Raw genomic sequence first — 19,983 nt, 5'->3', positions numbered from 1 at the left:
ATTTTGCTTGGAAGTCTGCGCTTAGTGACAGATATGGATGGTTTTGTTTGTTCTAATAAAGACAAATGAAACATTTTCCACTCGGGTAATTACATCATTACTTCAATTTGTTACACACCTTTACCGTTTTGCTACACTTTATCAACCGTCTGTCACTTTGTCCCCTGCGTAGTCTCTATCACACACACACACACACACACACACACACACAGACAGACAGACAGACACACACACACACACACACACAGACAGACAGACACACAGACACACACACACACACACACACACACACAGAGCAGAGCAACGCAGCTGTCACACTAACCTATCAACAAATCTCAGAGCCTTTAATCCCTTGTTCCTCATTATTTTCAATATTTGGGCCAAAGTCCGAGGTCAGCTCGACACCAATCATGGCCCTCTGTCGGGCTGAGATCGGCCAATCACAACCCTGGCCTCAGTCCGTGGGGACAGAGCCTCAAAACAGTGAAGAATGCAGATCAGCTGGGATGATGCAGCGAAATGAGAAATGGCTACACTCTAAAAAGAAAAGGGCTGTCAAATTTGTTGGTGTGCTGCTTGTCATCCAACAGTGATTGTAACGATACTATATCTCACATTTCTAAGTGTTTTATAAACACATGTCTCTGTACTTATGTTTTATAACTACATGAATATATACTGAATGGTTACATAGCTGCCATTTAGGAGGTTCTCAGCTCACTGTTGTTCTAAAAAAATAAATAGATGGGATATTTTGTTTCTCCCGATTCATGTGATTGACTATGTATTCAGCTGCATAATGTGATCATGGCAGCAACCATGTATCTAGATAGCTCAATATGCTATCTAGTTGTAAACTACAGTACCTAGTTGTATTAAGATTTTGGTGCTTGTTTGACAGGGAAAAAATGAATAGTCATTTACTAATAAAATAGTATTATAGCACAGGTGGCATTTTTTTGTTTTGTTCGTAAACTGGTGTCTAATTTTAGTTAATTTTTTAGCCAGGGGGGCTTATTTTCATCTAGTCCCTGGACACCCAATAGTTAAAAGGATAGATGTAAAGAATAAAAGCATTGAAAGTACAATCAACGACAAAAAGCAGTGAAAAATAAGCAGATACAAACAAAGCCTGCACTACATAGAGATAAGAGAGACAGCTATTATGAGACACAGAATCAACAATAGCATAACAACACAAAGTTAGGCCTGGTGAGATGTAGATATTTGGTACAGAGATAAGCAGGCGGAGCTCTTATACTAAGCATAATAATGGCAAATAAAAACACAACAACAACACGAAAACACCTCTCTGTTCTAGTGTTCACAAGTTTGAATAAACCAGGCTCATGTGATTTACCACACTTCATTTTATACATTGAGTATTGATATGACAAAAATCAATGTGAGAAGGAAACATCATGCCCTTAAAGCCCAACCTTATACAGTATAAGCTTCATAATAATGAAGCTCTACGTGTTTTATGTGTGCATCATCTCAAACTGGAGGGAAGCTGCTTTATACGTGTCTTTTCTCTCTAAGGCAAACTTTCTCAACAAGGACACAAGTATCGACTTGGCATTTTAACCTCAGAGCACAGCACAGACAGAAATATTCAATTGTTTCACCGTAAACTAAATTTAGAAACAAATGTGCCTTGACAGACTATTCTTCTCTACTAGCTGTAATGTTACTAACTTGATCTGCACAGCCATCTTTATTAGATATCTCTATTTGTAGCTAATTTTCCCTTTGGAGAATATACCTATGATGCAATGATCCTATATGGATGCATTTTTAAGACAATTTATTTCTCTCGGGTCTTTTTTGGAAAAAGGTATATCATTTAGAGTACCAGAAGAAAGTGTCTGTGTTATTATACAGTACCTGCATTGACACAGCTTGAACTTGAATTGTTTCTGGTTGAGAAAACAGCTGGGGGTCAGCGACACGCAAGGTGAACTCACCAGAGCTGCAGAAAGAAAGAAAGAAAACGAGAGAGGACATTGTGAAATCACTTAAAAGACTTCAATTCAAGAGATTTCAGAGTTCATTCTCTCTCTTCCCTAAACTCACTTAGAATGAAGATGACCTACAAACTTAGTTTGTAGCCCCGGAGGTTTCTGGGAAAACAAGCCATGTGAGGCTCACCTAGTTTGTACTGTAGATCTCATCACCTCAGTGATATCTAGGTGAGTGGAGGACAGTAACCTCACACACACACCAGCCCACCTGCTCACACACTTATCATTAACAACATCTCCTCTCACCGTGCCACTTCAGCATCATCAAAGTCAAGGCTTATTACCCACAAGTCCCTGGGGCTGGGACACAGCCAACTGCAGCTGAAGATCAAATGACTGAGCAGGTTGTTGGTTTAGTTGGCGACTGAGAGGGAATTAGGGCTACAAGCTGAAGCATATATGCCGTGTTAGTTAAAAGTTTAAATATAAATGTAGTTTATTTTGGTTAACTGAAAAAAAATGTTGTAAGCAAATGAGACAGAAATAGCATTATATTTCCTATAAATCCATTTATGTATTGTGCTACAGAATCCATTCATCCATCCATCCATCCATCCATCCATCCATTTTTAAGGGTACTGGTATTGGTGTCGTCATTTTTTTAACTATTCCCAACCCTAACATTGAGTGAAAAGTACAATATAGGCTTCCAAAAAGTAGTGGAGAAGAAGTATAAAGTAGCATACAAAAAATACTTTTGAGTTGAAATCTTTTGAAAGAATGCTGTTCATTCGTTCACTGACTTGAAGAAAAGGAACACTGAAGCTGTTCTGGAGGCTGGTGGTGGCACCCCACCTTTTCTGAGACACTTTATGTTTGTATTTCTTTCCACTTGTCACCCATCTGTATATTTTCTATCTGCAACACTTAAGCAAGGCAGCATCTCTTTGAAGCTTTCCGCTTCCTCTTCCTCTTTAAAATTCATCCATCACAGAACACATCCTCACAGCACCGTTTTAACAATGATAAAACTCTTTGAATTCCAATATCCGGCAACAGAAGTGAGATTGGTCACAGCTCTACAGCATTTGTTATGGTTAGAATAATTGTGACCCATTAAAGATGTATTGGACAGCTTATCAAAGTAGCATAAGGAATATATTGCTGACTAGGACTTCTAATTCTCTTTTTATGCGACTGTGAGTGGTATATTTGTTGAATTCATTATAGTTGAAAGATGGATTTTTTTTATGCAGACATAACACAAAAGTGGGAAAGTATGCCACTTGAGACATAAAACTCAGTTTTTCAGTCATGTATAAAAAAAATACCCTCTTTTGAAAAATGAAAAGAATTTAGCTCAGCTTCAACAGCCCATCACATCTCATCATTATATTTTTTACTGTGTCTTTTATCCGTGGTGTGGACATTTGGACAAAGCATTTGTTTGTGGCTCTGTATCTGTCACCATTATCCACCACTCCACATAATTGGAAAAATATGGTTATAATATGCAGGTTAAATCCTATTTGGGGCTTTATGTTTTACTGTCTCCATTAATCTAATGGCTCAAAACTGGGCAGTGGACCATCTTTTTCTAATTCCTTGGCATGCCTCCATTTTAGGCTAGACCAGCTGAGTCAGGATTGAATAATGTGTTAAACGATGAAATCGATTCTGATTGGTTGAACGGACATTGGGCTTAAACTCAAAATGCTGCAGACTTGTTGCAGGAAAAGGCCACAGCAGAACAGCTGTAGTGAGGAAAGTTGGCTCCAGGTTGAGCTCTAAAGATAGATATATATATATATATATATATATATATATATATATATTAGCAGCCTCTTTGATCTCTGGCACAGATATTCATACTGTTTAATCACACTGTCAGACAGATACTGCAAAAAATTTGGCCACATTACTGTAACTAAGAAGTGTAAATGTAATGCATCTCCAGTCAGTGTGTGGGTTAATGGAAATGAACTTTCCAACCGGGAAGCTGCATAAATCAAACAGACGGCAGACAGCTGGGCCAATAACAAGAGCAGCAAAATATGAAATGTCAGGATACTCGTGGATAAAAGGAAGGAGATGAGGTGTTTAATGTCAAAAAAGTTGCAAATTAAAAGAGACGTGCCTTGTGTTAAAACTGACACTTTGGCAACAAAAGCAGAAATGAATTTGAATTCCAGATGCTTTTTAAAGTGTTGAGTGTAAAATGGACAATCTGGGAAAATCTAGCCTTGCATTGCTTTACACTGTCAATAAGACAGGAGACTAATTAAAGGAAAATATGAATACACAACAAACACAACAAGTGCAGTTGCTTCCATTCAGGGAACAAGGGCTCACTGGATGGTTTGATGAGTATGCAAATGATGCGATGCTGCGACCTTCAGTCTCAGTCGAATTTAACATCAGGGAGATTCAGTGACGAGAGTATGACACGGGTCTACTGAAGCACGTTCAACCAGCGTTAGACCCATTCATATGAGACGACTGTCATAGGTTGATCTCTAGTTGTCACTGTTACAAAACTCCATTCTATACGCTTATGTGCACAACAAAGGTGCTGTTATGATTGATTATTCTACAGTTTCTGGCTGCAGTGTAAATCAATATGCATGTTAGAGAAGGATGCACTGAAAACAGTTCACACAGTTTCAAGAAAAATCCTAGCTCAATTAAAACTTCTCTTTTTTGCTAATGACTCCCTCAGGACGCCCATTCCTGCCAGGGTTCACCTGGCGTCTCCACCCAAAACATTTCATGACCGGTGGGAACGGCTGCGAGCATATGATGATATATAGTCTGGCCTGGAGCTCTGCATTTTTTTAATAATATAGGTAGAGGTGTGATGAGTAACATGATGGATCACTACCAGGATCACATTGATGTAACAATATGAAGATTGATGGACCCCATTTAAAATTCTGCTTTCTTTTTTTTAATTATCCCTATTTTTTTTTTATTAGATGGTAAATAAACAGGAAACTGGGAAGGAGAGAGGGGATGACACGTAGCAAAGGGCTGCAGGTCGGATTCAAACCCAGGCTGCTGCCAAGGATTCAGCCTACATGGAGCAAACACTCTACTGGGTGAGCTAGAGGACGCCCAGTGCTTTCTCTTTATCTATGGTACTGAGGTGGTATTGAGTGCAGATGGTTGTTGTATCGATCGTTGTGATGGCAAATAAAATCGTGCACTATTACACATGGAAAACACGATGACCATAAGATCTTCGGCATGTCATACACAAGCTGTCAGTGCGTCATGACGAGAAGAACCATGTTTAAAGGGGATGAAAGTAGTGATTGTGATTAGCCAGCCAAACTACAATATTTGATAACGTATTCTTTCTGATCCCACCCTGTATCCAAGTGCTCCCGACACACTGGGCATGGCACATTTGACTGCAATCTCTGCCACGCTGCAAAATACAGTAAAGCCCTAAATGTCAATATCATTAAATACATTTTCATCTCTGGGCGCCTGGATAGCTCAGCTGGTAGAGCGGGTGCCCATATATAGAGGTTCACTCCTCAATGCAGCGGGACCGGGTTTGACTCCGACCCGCGGCCCTTTGCTGCATGTCATTCCCCCTCTATCTCCCCTTTCATTTCTTCATCTGTCCTATGAAAATAAAGGCTGAAAATGCCCCAAAAATAATCTTAAAAAAAGAAAAAATTCTCTAATATTTGTAACTAGCGACATTTACATTGTACTCGTCAAGTTCCTGGGAGATAACCTACATCAAGACACCCATTCGTGAGAAAGTCGACCCCAGTTCTACTCAATCAAAGTCAGGAGGAGGGTTGTAAAGCACGGTTGGACGATCCCTTGTTGATCCATTCAGATTGAGGGCTGACTGAGGTTTGACTCACATCCCTGAGTCAGTCTGAATGAAACATTAGACAGTGATCTCCACCACCATGTAAACACCAGATGAGGAACTATCTACCAAAGAATTTAAGCCAAGGATCAGGCCCACTCAACCTGTTCTGAAGGCTCATGATGGCCAAAAACATTTTCTGACTGTTTTTACTTTAATCTGTGGCTGCAAAATATCTGTTTGTGTGACCAGGCTGTCCAGTCATTTAACACCAAACATTATCACCACAAGCTCATTTGAACAGTTTTTGAGTGCTTCTGGGAGGATTTAAAACATTATCCACCTCCCTAAACTTCCTACACATCAGATCCACTGACCTGGCTTTGTCTTTTTGGTGTCTGAACCGGACCCGGCCAGTTCTCAGCTCAGCCCAGGTGAAGCTGTCGTCCCTGGTCAAGTCTCGTCCTGCCTTCCCCCTGCCTCCCCTCTCTTCTCCTTCCTCCCCTCGGAGCAGGACCAGCCGTCCGTTACTTGGGCCCTGAACGAGCTGGAAGATTAGCCGCTCAGGCGGACTGTCGGGATCCTTCACCTGCAGCAGGGTGAGGGGCAGCGGGGCAAAACCGCCGAGGGGAACCAGCAGGGAACCGTTGACCTGGAGGGCAGGGGGGTGGGTGTTCACTGAGAAGAGGAGGGAGGACAGAAAGAGAAAATGAAATGAATTTTCTTTAGTCTTTAGAGTTATTACTAGAGCTAAACTGAACTTGAAAACCTCTTTGAGGGGAATCACTCACAAAATAACACACTTTAATGATTCCTGAGGGGAGACCAGTGTACACATAGTCATAATCAAGATTAAAGAGAACAGGGGTTGTGAAGTATTACTAGAAGGACCATTTCAGCTTAATAACAAAGTGGAAATATAATAAAGAAAAGTAGGAAATTAAGACAAGAATTACTGTTAGAATTGCTACCTCAGGTTTAAAAACAGAACACTTATTTTGATTACAGCGTATGTGATCAAAATATTAAGAGAAGAAATCGTTGCTGAAAAAAGCTGTAAAGTTGTCTCACACAACAAAGGAAAATATAATTGACAGATGAAAACTTAAAAAAAGGCAAGGCAAGGCAAATTTATTTGTATAGCACATTTCAGCAGCGGTGCAAAATAAAGCTTTCATAACACGGTGGAAAACACACAGCCTCCAATTACTCAAATTAATACACTGGAATGCATTTTTAAGCCTCACATTTATCTAATTAAAAGTGCACCTGGATCAGACTGTGAGTGGGTGTAGGGATGAGACGAGGTTATAAAATGAGAACAGAAAAGTGTGTGTGTGTGTGTGTGTGTGTGTGTGTGTGTGTGTGTGTGCGTGCGTGCGCGCGCATGTGCGCGTGCATGCGTGCGTGTGTGTCTGAGTGTCTGTGTGTGTGAGAGAAAAACGGCTGGTGAAATATGAGCAAGGCATCTTGGTCTTGCCGTGGCATTTTAGAAGTTGGCTTTAATTGGAACTGACTTGGTTGGGGAACTTTTTAAAGATCAGCTCTTTTGAGAGGCCACATTGTAATCTCATTATATCTCCTCTAATGATGCCAATAGGCATTCTAAAATTTCAAACCTTCGGCCATGTAATTAAACTCACAAATGAGAATAAGTCTATAATTTAAAGCACTAGTTTCTCAACTTTTTTATTAGCTGGCAAAAATGAAAAAAAAAAAACAGAAAATAAAACAAAGCGACTTCGTTCCATGCAATTTCGCTTGAATAACTTGTGGATTAGTTAAAGCCTAGAGGCTGAAAAATGTTCATTATTTCACAATAAGAAAGTATTTATCACAAAAGGTGCATGCTAATGTATTACTCTATTATAATTACGCTTTGTAAATTTTCATGAATCATCACACAACCACAGCATCCCTGCCTGCAGAATGACAAGCACTGTTTGAACATAAAAGCCAAAAATTAAAAGTACAAGACTTCTCTAATGACCTGACCATGCAGACAATGCTCTTTCTCAGTGTTATTCAGGAGAACCAATTACTGTAGTATTTTACTAAGAGGAAACTAATAATCAGACTTTTAATTTAATTATTTAATTTAATTAGTTAATGTTGGCAGTCTCTTGAAAAGACACAACCTGAGCTCCAGTCTCTCTGAATCAAAATCTTTTTAAGGCAGTTACACACCAACCAGAGGGCCGACCGTTGGCAGAAAAGGCAGTTGGACTGATCAGTCTCCCCGAGTTGGTCAAAAAAGGGCCTCGGAACACACCAAAGCGACGAGACATAATACGTCTCCATAACAGCAGGCAGCGCTAATCTGTATTGTCGGCCAAAAAATGAAAACCGGCAGCTGATTGGACGAACGCGTCACATGGGTCTGGCTGCTGCTTCCGGATTTTTCAACCGGCCATTACTGGCAACTCATTCAGAATACGATCTCATATTGTACTAAATAGTTTCTGAAAACATTTTAAGCGAGACATAGGCCATGCAGTTGTTGAATCTGTCTTCATTTCAGATAGACAAAGGTCAGTTTAAAAGATTTTCGTCAGATTTTGAGAGGCTTAGTTATGGCATGAGTCACGGTCATCCCGCTTGCCATTTCCGGGTGACTCCCAACTGCCCTGTCTCCGACTGAGCATGTCAGGTCGGCCAAAATGAAGGCCGACAGCTCCTCCGACGGACGACAGCACGGAACACACCGAACAGACTCAAGTCACTGACCTCGCCAGACTGTCCAACGGTCGATTATCGGCCCGGTGTGTAACTGCCATTAGCCTCAGGAGTTTGAGGTGACAAAAAGGAGAGTGTAAATTCTGGACTTACATTCATCAGGAGGCCAGAGACATAACTCTTAATGCTAATGTTGCTCTGCAACTGCTGAATGTTTAAGTAGGCAACTGTTTGCTATCACATATTTGCTAAATATATTCCCTGAGGCAAATTTCCAAAACTATTGCGCAGCTTTTGTGACCGCTAAACCTACACAAATGAGACAAAAAGACAAAGTGTAATTCTCAAAGCACTCGCAGCGGGTGAAATGCATCTCTAACTGAACTGCCAAGCAAATAGCTTCTCGGTGCTCTTCTGCTATTTGCATGTATTTAAATTAGGTAAAATGCCTCTTTCTATGCAAATGAGCCTAAAAAAACAGTCACAAATAGCGTTTTTCCATTACATGGTACCTGCTCAACTCGCCTCAACTCTACTCGCCTCGACAGATAGCGGTTGCAAGTTGTGCGCAATTCAGGGTGCTATCAGCGTCCGCATTACATTCTTTGTGAATTTGACCGTCTGTGTTGGTCAGCTTGTTGATGAGTTATTCTGCCTCCATGGGGCCAACAAAAGCCCACTTGATGCAGCTTAAAAGTGCTGATATGTAAGCTAGGACCTTAATCGGTAACTATTCATTGTTGTTGTCATTAACACAAAGAAATGTTATCAATTAGTCCTTAATATGTCCCTTCTGTTTTTCAACAAAATTTCCAAATTCAAATGCTCAATTCTAAAAAGCTGCAAATGTCACTTATACTTATGTCACTGATAGGAAAAGTTCCCAAATATTTAATACAGCTTTCTCCCAGGAGTTGTCATTTGTGTGATATGGATATTTGTACTATGTACTTGTGAATGTCAGCAAGAAACCAACACAAAAACTGTAGTTGGTTCCAATGTGGATCTCAGCATTTGGTGACTTGTCCTACATAAATTGCAAATTAGCAGCAATCGTGTATTTGATGCTGTTAAATTAATAAGAGAACAACACACATTGTTCACGACATGAGCTGCAGCTTTGGAGGGACATTAACATTTAACAACTTCACCTCACACGGCATCAGGCTGTGGGATTATACTGTTAGCTTCACCACTGTATGCCTTGGTTAACCAGCCTGTTGCCTAGCAACCTGCCATGTGGATTTGTTTTCATGTGATGTCTTGAGGTTAACTTGCATTATTTAGGCTTTCTTGATTTCATTTGCATACAATAAAAATGCCCTCACACCCCGGTGGTATCTGGACATCTGTCAGATACGACAGACTATAAAGTGAATATTAACATGTGTTCCAATTTGCATTGGAACAGAAGCCCTGAAAGGCAAGGGGGGAAAAAACTAAAATGTTTATCTCCTATGCAGGAGAAAATATCTTAAAGGTTATCTCCTAATTAGGAGATGTTATCTCTTACGTACGAGATCAACTTTAAGGCTTAATTAGGCTGTTTTGAGAGCGTGAAAGCCGTGCAGAATGAAGCGCTTATAGTGCATGATGCAAAGGTAATTGAAAGTTTAACCAAAGGTAAAACAAATAAGTTTACCTTCTTAGTTAACTACAAATGTCTACTGTAAAACATAATGGAACTGTATAGGGGCCGACAGGCATAGTGAGTGAGAGAGAACAATGCCGATACAACACCACTATAAAACTACAAATAGCCCACCGCATGTGTTTTAAATACCAGCCAACAGGCCATGTACACAATCATCATTGCAGCTCTCATATAGTAGCTCATATTTGCAGAAAAGTCATGCAGAAGGCCAAATACACCACACACAGCCAGGGATTGAGTCGGTCATACAAATTAACATTCTAGATTTTTAGTGGATGGGTTGCCGGTAGGTGAAAAATACATCATTAATGAGGAACATATGAATATATTCACAGAGCTCCAGTGTGCTTCAGTGTCACTATTATTAGGCTCCATTGCAGTGCAATGGACAGCGCCGTACCTACACAAAACAGTGCTGTTCATCGTTCTGAAACAACAGCGAAGCGAACGTGTAGTCCAATGACGTAATTCACATAAATAATAATTAGTAATAAGTGGACCGCTGGAAGAAAGAAAAAGAGGCTGGTTCATCTTAGCAAGCAGCTGAGTTTACAATAATTTGCTAACTAAGATAAAGAAGTAGAAGAAGACTTTATTGATCCCCAGGGGGGAAATTACATGTTTACACTCTGTTGATATTACACATTACACACAAGCCTGAAATACACACACATGCACAAACCGCACCTATACATGCATTAATAAAGAGATGTCAGAGTGAAGGGGCTGCCCATTAAAGGCACCCCGAGCAGTTACATTGCAGCATTTTGCTTTAGATTTCTAAAACAAGTTTATTTAGCATTAATAGAACTTATCTTTCCCTAATAGAACATGCCTACTGCATGTAAACTGTCACTGGCACAGACCTGCAACACACTAAACTCATACTTTTCAGCTAACTAATACAGTAAGTGCAAAGATCCAACATAGGCATCTAATCATAGACTGTGTTTACAGTTTATGCATCTAATAAGGAAAAATAAATAGAAATATAATGCTGAATATTGGACTATAGTAATGTCATTTATGACCTGATGCTTTTTAACCAGGTAGTGCCTGGAGGTTGGACAGTTCCTTAAGTGAGAGCAGGCAGTTGTGATATCTGCTAAAATATCTGTATTTACCAAACATTAACTATTACTAACTAACTAACTCTATCGACCCTCTGATTGCTGTCATTTTGTGCTATGGGACAGTAACAATTTTTTCCCTTTAACTGAAAAACAGACATCACATTATTACCGTAGCAGGTCCTGGTTTTCTGATCGGCGTAGAATCCACGTCCACAGTCAGGCGTGCAGTATCCCTCCATGAGGTAGGTTTGGTCACGACAAGCACTGCAGCGTCCGACCCCGTCACACAGCACACAGTCGGATGAGCAAGCTAAAGAAGATGAAGATTAGTCAGAGTGTTAGATGGAATGTTTATAAAGCTGGTATAACTTTTGGTAACACTTTACTTGAAGGTATCTACATAAGAGTGACATGACACTGTCATGAACACAAGACAGTGTCATGACAGTCATGACACATGAACCCTAACCCTAACCCTAACCATAACTTGTCATGACAAAAACCGAATGACAATTACTAAAAGAAGCATTATGTCCTAAACGTTTATGACTTGTTTATAATGTTTATGACACGTTCATGACAGTGTCATGTCACTCTTATGTAGATACCTTCAAGTAAAGTGTAACGCAACTTTTTATTCATTTTGTACTTTGAGCTGGTATTTTGCTAATCCACACAATGAGTATTTCATTTCATTCTCAAGTTTTAAAAAAAAATAGAATTCTTAATAAGTTGGACACAATGTTTCTATAACCTTTCTTTTCTCAAAAGAAACTTTGAGGCTGGTTAGAAACGGTTAGAACCGCTTTTTTATTTCTCAATTTTAAGATACTGTAAACTGATATACTGACCTTGCACAGATGCCCTGTGTCTCCTTAAATAAGTAAAAATATGAGAGATTTAAAAAAAAAAAAAGAAAAAAAGAAAAAAGGATTGTATTTAACAAAGTCTTAACTCTTACATTTGCAGACTTGGGAGGAGGCGTCCAGGAAGTAGTTTCTGCCACATTCTAGCACACACTGACCCTGCAGGGTGGCGTAGGGAGGCTGGCATTGCTGGCACTGTCCGGGACCCCGACACTCCACACAGTGATCATCACAGCCTGGCAGAGAGAAAGAGACACGCACGCACGCACGCACGCACGCACACACACACACACACACACACACACACACACACATACACACACACTGAGCATTAAACACGAGGATAAAACCAAAGTGCCAAACCTCAAAATGCACATTTACTTCATTCCTATTTTTCTGTTGATTTTGATTTTATTGGCGTTCAGGAGAATATTTAGCATGTGTTAAAATACTACTACTGTATTATTATGATTATACAATATGGTGGTACACATATGATTACATAAGAGCTGTGAAGGACTTTAATGTTCCTCACAAGGAAAATTTGACCTGAACAACCACACGTTACAGATACACCATCAAAGGGGTCTCTCAAGGAACCTTTGGGGTCCCCTGCTGTTGAACTTAACAGTTTTAATAAGAAATACATGGTCAAAAAATATCTGAAAGCACCTTAATATATAAGATAATACAGAAACAGCGCAAAAGAAGGATAAATACATGCAGCTGGCACGATTGTAGCTGCACATATCTACACTTTCTTTTTTGTGATGTTTGTCAGCTTATCTGCTTTTTGGTGGACTGACCAAGGCATTTGTCTCCGTCCTGATAGGAGCCAGGCGAGCACCCCTGGGTGCACACTCCATCCTGCAAGACGTATCCCTCCATGCACAGCAGGCAGTCTGTCCGCAGAGGGCCTTTACAGGCGTTGCAGCTCCAATCGCACTCTGGAAACAGGATGGAAGGCAGCGCAGGAGTGTGTTTGTGTGTGGGGACATTGGGATTAAAAGGGAGGGGATTTTGAAGACGAGAGCAAAAGGTGAAAGCAAAACAGAAGAGAGGGAGCGAGAGAGAGAGAGAGAGAGAGAGAGAGAGAGAGAGAGAGAGAGAGAGAAAAAAGGATTAATACATTCTTTTCAGCAGGGGATTTATGCTAAACCCATTTGTGTTTTTCCCCTTCTCTCTTATCACCTGCACATCTGTTGAGTTTGTGCTGTGCTCCATTAATATTGACAAGAGAATTAAACACAATTAGGACAAATAAAACGGTTTGTGTGAGCTTCTAGGTTTGTATTAAATGTAAAGTAGGTTTTACATATAAGCAATGACTAAACATGGCATTCTTAGCAATTACAGAGTAAACCAGGGGGGCCATTATATTATACAGAATATATACTTGTAATGCAAAACATATAATTATAACAGTCTACAGTCAGGCTATCAGCTTTGTGGTACAGTAATGATCATTGTAAAGAACCAGATTGTAAGATTGATACTATTTTTTATTTTTTTTTTATCTTTTGGTCAAGTAAATTATAAATTGGTCACAGTAAATGTCTTCATGAACTTCTCAAGAAGGGTGATATCCTCATCAAATGTTTATTCTCTGGGGAACATGAATGTATACACTAAATGTCATGGCTATCCGTCCAATAGTTGTCAAGAAATTTCTCTCAAGAACAAGAACTATCAACCTGCTGGAGATACAATAAAGGAAAATAAGAGGATCACCAAAGTCATTAGGATACTTTGTCTGGGAACCATGAATGTCTGTAAAAAAGATTGTTGTTCTTTCGCTCTTTAGCAAAGTGGTGGACTGACTGACTGACAGATATTGGTATCCCTAGAGCCACGGCAGCATCTTTGTTTTTTTAATTTTGGCAAGTTTTAGTTATCTGAATATTGGACTATTTGTGAACTCTGCAGTCTTTTTCTGAGTCACATGGCGAGGAAAAGAAAACTATGATCAACATTTAGATCTTACTGTCAACATTTACCCAAAAGCATTCTCAATTCTTGAGAAGATACTTTATGATCAATCTACTGCTGGTAAACACGCCGAATGATTTCAAGGTTTTTACATATGTTTCCTCATTTTGTCTTAAAGCCTACATGAGAAGTAGTAAAACATCTTACAATTCATCTCTTTACCTTCTACCAACATTTTACTTTCTTACTGTAGATGACAGAGGGAGTGTAGAAAGCTACTCCACTACTGGGATGAATAGTGGAGGATTCCACAGGGTTTTTCTGAAGATCCAAAGGGAACCAAGAGGTAAATTAGGGGTTCTGCCGTAGAAAAAGATAAATCGAAACGAATGTAGGTTGTTGTAAACGTACTGACGGGTTTATAAGAGATTCCCTCAGGGAACTCTCCCCTGTGGCAAAGTGAAAGCTCCCAAAGGTTCCTTTAAAGCCCTTTCATTTTCAGAGAGCAACAAGCAGTGCTGCTTTCTAACGCTCTGGGTTCATCCAGGGTTCAGTGGATTATCCAGATAGCGGCTGCAGCTAGCTGGGGGGATAAACACGAGCGAGATTGGGCTGGATGGCTAAAACCACCTGTCAAGGTGGGAGGCACTGCTAGCTGCCTCACAGGAAATCAAACTGTGTATCTAGCCACTAGCAGTTAGCTTAGTTTCTAATCCCGTGTGACAAGGACATGAGAAGTGGTGGTCACCTTAGAGGGCGGTTCCTTTGGGCACCTGAAAAATCTCCTTATGTTGAACCAAATCACTGATAAAGCGAAGTCTGCTAGGAGACGTTTGTGGGAAGTAAGCTTCACATGAAATGGCTTTCTGTGAATTAAAGTGGATATCTGTGTTAAGCCAGTGTGACAACACAGTTCGGCTGTTCGCATTCTGAACCTAAATCCCATCTAATCATCGTTCTTTGAGATAAGCACAAAGGAGAATAGAGGCAAAACATATTTTCACACATCTTATTTGTGAGTTGGCAATAAAAAGGAGTGAGATTCAGTGTGACAGGATGTGGTCTGGGCTGGTTAGTGGGTACTTAAATATATGAACAGAGTTATTGCATGCAAAATGAAAAAAAGGACAAGTTATTCAGTCTGGACATGGATCCTCTGAGGCTCATTCATCAACTTCTCTGCACACTGGAAGATTTAATACCGAGTTAAAATGCACAGACGTTGATTGGGATTTGCATATCTGGTCCCACAGTTTATTACATGATCAATGGACCCCATAAACTCCATGTAGCACACTGCACTAAATGCAATATGGATGGAGAGTAATTTATGAGTATCATAAAGGGAGCACTACATATCGTCATTATTAATCCAGTGTTTCCCACCTCACCCTCCCTGTACCACTACAGTGTGTGTTGGGTTGCCATGGCGACGGCAGCGTACCTCTGCATGCCCGGGTCGTGGTGTTGAGGTAATACTGATGGGCACAGCTGTCGTATTGGCATTCTCCGAACAGCAGCACCTTGGCCGGGTCGCGGCAGGACGCACAAACCCCGGTCATGTCGCACGTCAGGCACTGGCTGTCACATGCTGCCGGAGACAAAAAGGTCGACATGGAGATCAGGTTACAAGGTCAGAGGGAAAAGGATTGGTTGCAGGACGTAATAACACCTGCCATCACCAAAGATTAGCTGAATGTAGCTTTTTTGTATCCAAGCAGTGGTGGAAGAAGTATTCAGATCCTCTACTTAAGTAAAAGTACTATTACCACACTGTAAAAATGCTGTGTTACAAGTAAAAGTCCTGCATTGAAAATGTTACTTAAGTAAAAGTATGTAAGTATCATCAGGAAAATGTACTTAAATTACTAAAAGTAAGAGTACTCAATACTGAAGAATCCTCACATTTCAGAAACTAGAAACGATCAAAACAGTTCTCTCAATCAACTAAGTGTTAAATTGGCAAATAATTTCAGCTGGACTATATATTGTTGGGTACAAAGTAGTTTAAAGGTGCAGTAGGTAAGACTTATGAAACTAACCTTCTGTCATATTTGCTGAAACTGACCCTATGTTCCACTAGAACTACATGAAGCAGGTAATTCAAAAAAAAAAATCTGGCTCCTCTGGCATCACCTACAGCCTGTAGTGTGATTTGCAAAAATCCACAGCTCCCTGTTCAGATGCACCAATCAGGGCCAGGGGGGGTGTCTAACTGCATGTCAATCACTGCTCATGCACACGCATTCATTCCCCTTGTGGGGGGAGGGGCTTAGGAGACCGTTTTGGGCTTTACCTAAAAGGGGGGAGGGACTGAGAAGTTGTCGATGTTCAAATTTTTTGGCTAAGTCCTGGATATTCACAACTCTACCTACAGCACATTTAATTTATAATTAAACACCACAGTTTATAAACTACATGTGTTTTGTGTGCAAAAATATTAATTTGTAAATTAACTAGTAACTAAAGTTGTCAGATTAATGTAGTGGAGTAAAAAGTACAATATTTCTCTCTGAAATGTAGCGGAGTAGAAGTAGAAAGTGGCATGAAAAGAAAAGACTCAAGTAAAGTACAAGTACCTAAAATTTGTACGTAAGTACAGTACTTGAGTAAATGTACTTACATGTAGTTACATTCCACCACCCTATCCAGGTATGGTCTAAATAACCTATTGAACATTTTGACTATGTGGCTTTATCATGTTTCACATTTGCCATCATGATCATCACTTTTATCGCACAACTTTTGTTGAGTTTGCAAATGATCCACCAGCTCTTCAGGCTGCAGTTACAGGATTGTTATTGTTATTCCATCCAACAAGAATGTGTTGATTTGATTGTGTATGTTTACCTGCTGGTTAACAGGATACCTCAAAGAACAATCAACATTATTAGCTACATTATTTCTACATTGGTAGAAAGTCAGGTGATGCTGGACAAAAGCAAAAATGGCTAATTTTCTGTGCAGGTCCAGGAATCTTTTAAAGGTTTTCAAGAAGTCAAGTTAGGGCATTTATGAATATTGACACAGTTTTCTCATCAACTAGCAGCAGGTAGTTGAATGAAAAAACTCTGGCACATGTATCACTATGTTCATTTTTTTAGAGGATTAATAAACCTTGGCAGAGGTACAGTATTCGCTGTCTGAGTGCTTTTAAGATACAAAAAGCTGTTGAGTTGAGCTTAAATCAAAATATTCTGAATACCAGGTAGCAATATGCCAGCTTGAATAAATGCCTCATGACTGCATTAAATGTTTTCAAAGCAACTAGCAGAAGTACAAACAGAGAGTTTATGCTTCACTTGCAGGTGCGTATGTCACGAATACTTTAAACGTTTATAATGCAGCAAGTGGAAAGGGAAACTGCATTAGTACAGATGAACAGGAGGCACACATGTTTTTTTTGTTCACCATGCCGATCAAATTGGAACAAGACCTTAGAGATGAGCTGATATTTAGAACCACATGCAGCAGCGGTTACCTACCCTGACAGATCCTGTGACCGTTGTCATAGTAACCGAGGGGACATTTGGGAGCGCAGAGACCCGAGGGTAACAGAACGCTGACGGCAGGGCAGGAAGTACAGGAGAGAGGCCCCGCCCCACTGCAGGCATCACATGAAGGATGGCATTCTGGGTACAAAAGAAATGGAAACTTAAAATATTCCATGTGGAGAAACTGGGTCATGGAAAGCGTGTATAGTTCAAGCAATATAGCAAGGAAAAATGTGTTATAATTTAGTATAATGCAGCGTAAAACATAAAGCAACTTATGTCTTAGAATGTATCAATGCATTATATTTGGGAACAGTACTGACCCATGAAACTACAATATAATGAGAACACTACATGAGATATACAGTATATGCAGTTTTTAAATCAGTACTGTAGTTATATACCCACCGTGAATTTTTTTGAAACTCAGAAAAAAAAGTTGCCGGGAAGAAATTTTATTAAATCATGCAGACATGCAGACGTCGTCATACTCAGATTCTAGTCAGAATATGAGTCTGATACTGCTCCATTGGGCTGTGATTATGGAGCATGTTTCAACGGAACCAGGAAAGAAAATGCCTCTGCACTCAATTGGATAGACCTACAACCAATCAGAGCACCCCATCTTCTTAGCGACCATCGGGGCCAGCTGAAAAATTAAACTTTTGCCGTAGGAAGGACTGCAAAAACATCTTTCCGATCGACAAATACCTTGATCGCGGTTCTCTGTTCCTCTTTTAAAATTAATGCGCTGTCGATATCTTCTATAACAGACGCGATGGTGGAATCTACACATCTCAATTCTCCAGCGGCAGCCATCTTTGTTGTAAACAAATTCAACCCAAGCGCTCTTTGGGGACGTGGTTGATTACGTTACTGTTGATCATCTGTCCATCATTGTATAAAGCCCGCCCTGACAATTAGATTGGTCAAACAGCTCTGGTTTGAGCATAGTTGCTCGACAACGGATCAAGTCCAGACCGAACCTCCCGACCTCAAATGTTGTGGGCGGGGCTAAGTTTGGCTGGCATCCAGGCTAGTGAAATTCACCATCAGGCCTGAATCAACAGGAGTGAGATGTTACCTAAACTCAAAATTAAATTCTTATTGTCTGTTTTTAGGTACATGTTAATTTATTTTGGGTGTATATGTATGTGTGTATGTGTGTATGTGTGTGTGTGTGTGTGTGTGTGTGTGTGTGTGTGTGTGTGTGTGTGTGTGTGTACGTGTGAGGCTCAGCTAAATGAGACTCCAGAGGTTTTGCTCTTACAGCCTGACGCTTCCTGTTCACACTCTGCATTTAAATCTGTGTGCATTCACAGCAGCTTAGTGTGGAGGCAGTGGCTATGGCTGCTGAGCTGCTCAAAAGAAGCGTGATGATAATAATAATTATGAGGATGAAAAGGGTGAGGACGATGATAACGAAAATGATGATTATGATGATAATAATGAGGACAAGGAGGATGAGGATAGTCAGGGGGATTATGATGATGAACACAATGAGGTTGTTGAGGATGAGCAGAATGAGGATAATAATAATGATGAGGATGATACTAACGAAGATGGTACTGATGAGAATAAATATAAGGGTGAAGATGTTAATAATAATGACTAATGGGGGTGATGATGGCTATACTTAACCAATATGAAACCTTCTATTACTTCTAGTACAGAGTAACTGTTTAAACAACAATACAGGTTTTCTCAAACACAGTAACTCCTCCAAATCCCCGAATATCTGCCCAGTCTTTGTTTTCAATATCTACACAGTTTGCAGTTGAGCGTCAAAGCATCAACAGTGAGCTGGGAGGACATTTGTGGATTTGGTGTTCTTTTGGGCATTATAGCTGAATCAGGGAGTAGTTTTCTCATGTACTTCTAAAGCCTGAGGGGATGTATACATAATTGATTACATTGCAAAATAAAAAGAAATAAACTAAACCTGACTAAAGAGACCATTTTGCCATGGGATCACAGGAGCCCCGACGCCAAATCGGGCCAGGGGCGTAAAGTGTGGCGGGGACAATGGCTTCTTTTCCACTTCCTACCATTTTACTTTCGGTGAAAGATCTTTTAACTAATGAATAAAACATAAAAGCATTGGTGGCATTTTTCTTACAGCTTTTCCATATAGGGGCCACTACTGGCTGACCTCTGACCTTGTAATGTAGTGTGTATAGGCAGGGGAGTAAAAGTCCTTACTGATGCAGGCTCCGTGCCAGCCGTAGAAGCCCTGGGGACAGTGGGAGACGCAATGATCGCCCAGCAGCCAAGTCCTTGGCACTTTACACCACAGACAAACACTGCCGATGCCCGTCTGGAGGTCTGCCGTGCAGCGCTGACAGTCTGAGCTGCACTCTGCAGGAAGGACACACACAGCAAGAAGGGCATGTATTTCTTACATCATCATACTGGACACAAATAAACATCAAGCCACCATCAAAGTCACACAAAGTCAGATGGTTGCTAAGACTGCTGTACTTTTGTCACATCAC

At 40.3% G+C, this 19,983-nt stretch overlaps 1 protein-coding gene across 2 annotated transcripts in view; it reads right to left on the bottom strand.

Moving 5' to 3' along the window:
- fras1 (Fraser extracellular matrix complex subunit 1) overlaps positions 1–19,983 on the bottom strand; it is a 270,430-nt gene that overhangs the window by 100,070 nt on the left and 150,377 nt on the right. For both annotated transcript variants that reach the window (XM_031305293.2, XM_031305292.2), the window contains exons 20-27: positions 19,691–19,846; positions 17,480–17,626; positions 15,439–15,585; positions 12,872–13,012; positions 12,161–12,301; positions 11,369–11,509; positions 6,174–6,474; positions 1,888–1,972 (exon numbers count right to left, since the gene is read on the bottom strand). In XM_031305293.2, the coding sequence (XP_031161153.1) occupies positions 1,888–1,972; positions 6,174–6,474; positions 11,369–11,509; positions 12,161–12,301; positions 12,872–13,012; positions 15,439–15,585; positions 17,480–17,626; positions 19,691–19,846 (1,259 nt within the window). The remainder of the gene's footprint in view (positions 1–1,887; positions 1,973–6,173; positions 6,475–11,368; positions 11,510–12,160; positions 12,302–12,871; positions 13,013–15,438; positions 15,586–17,479; positions 17,627–19,690; positions 19,847–19,983) is intronic.

The sequence above is a fragment of the Sander lucioperca genome, chromosome 2, assembly GCF_008315115.2.
Source record: "Sander lucioperca isolate FBNREF2018 chromosome 2, SLUC_FBN_1.2, whole genome shotgun sequence".
In the NCBI taxonomy this organism is placed as follows: domain Eukaryota; kingdom Metazoa; phylum Chordata; class Actinopteri; order Perciformes; family Percidae; genus Sander; species Sander lucioperca.
This window is presented reverse-complemented; position numbering and strand designations above follow the sequence as displayed.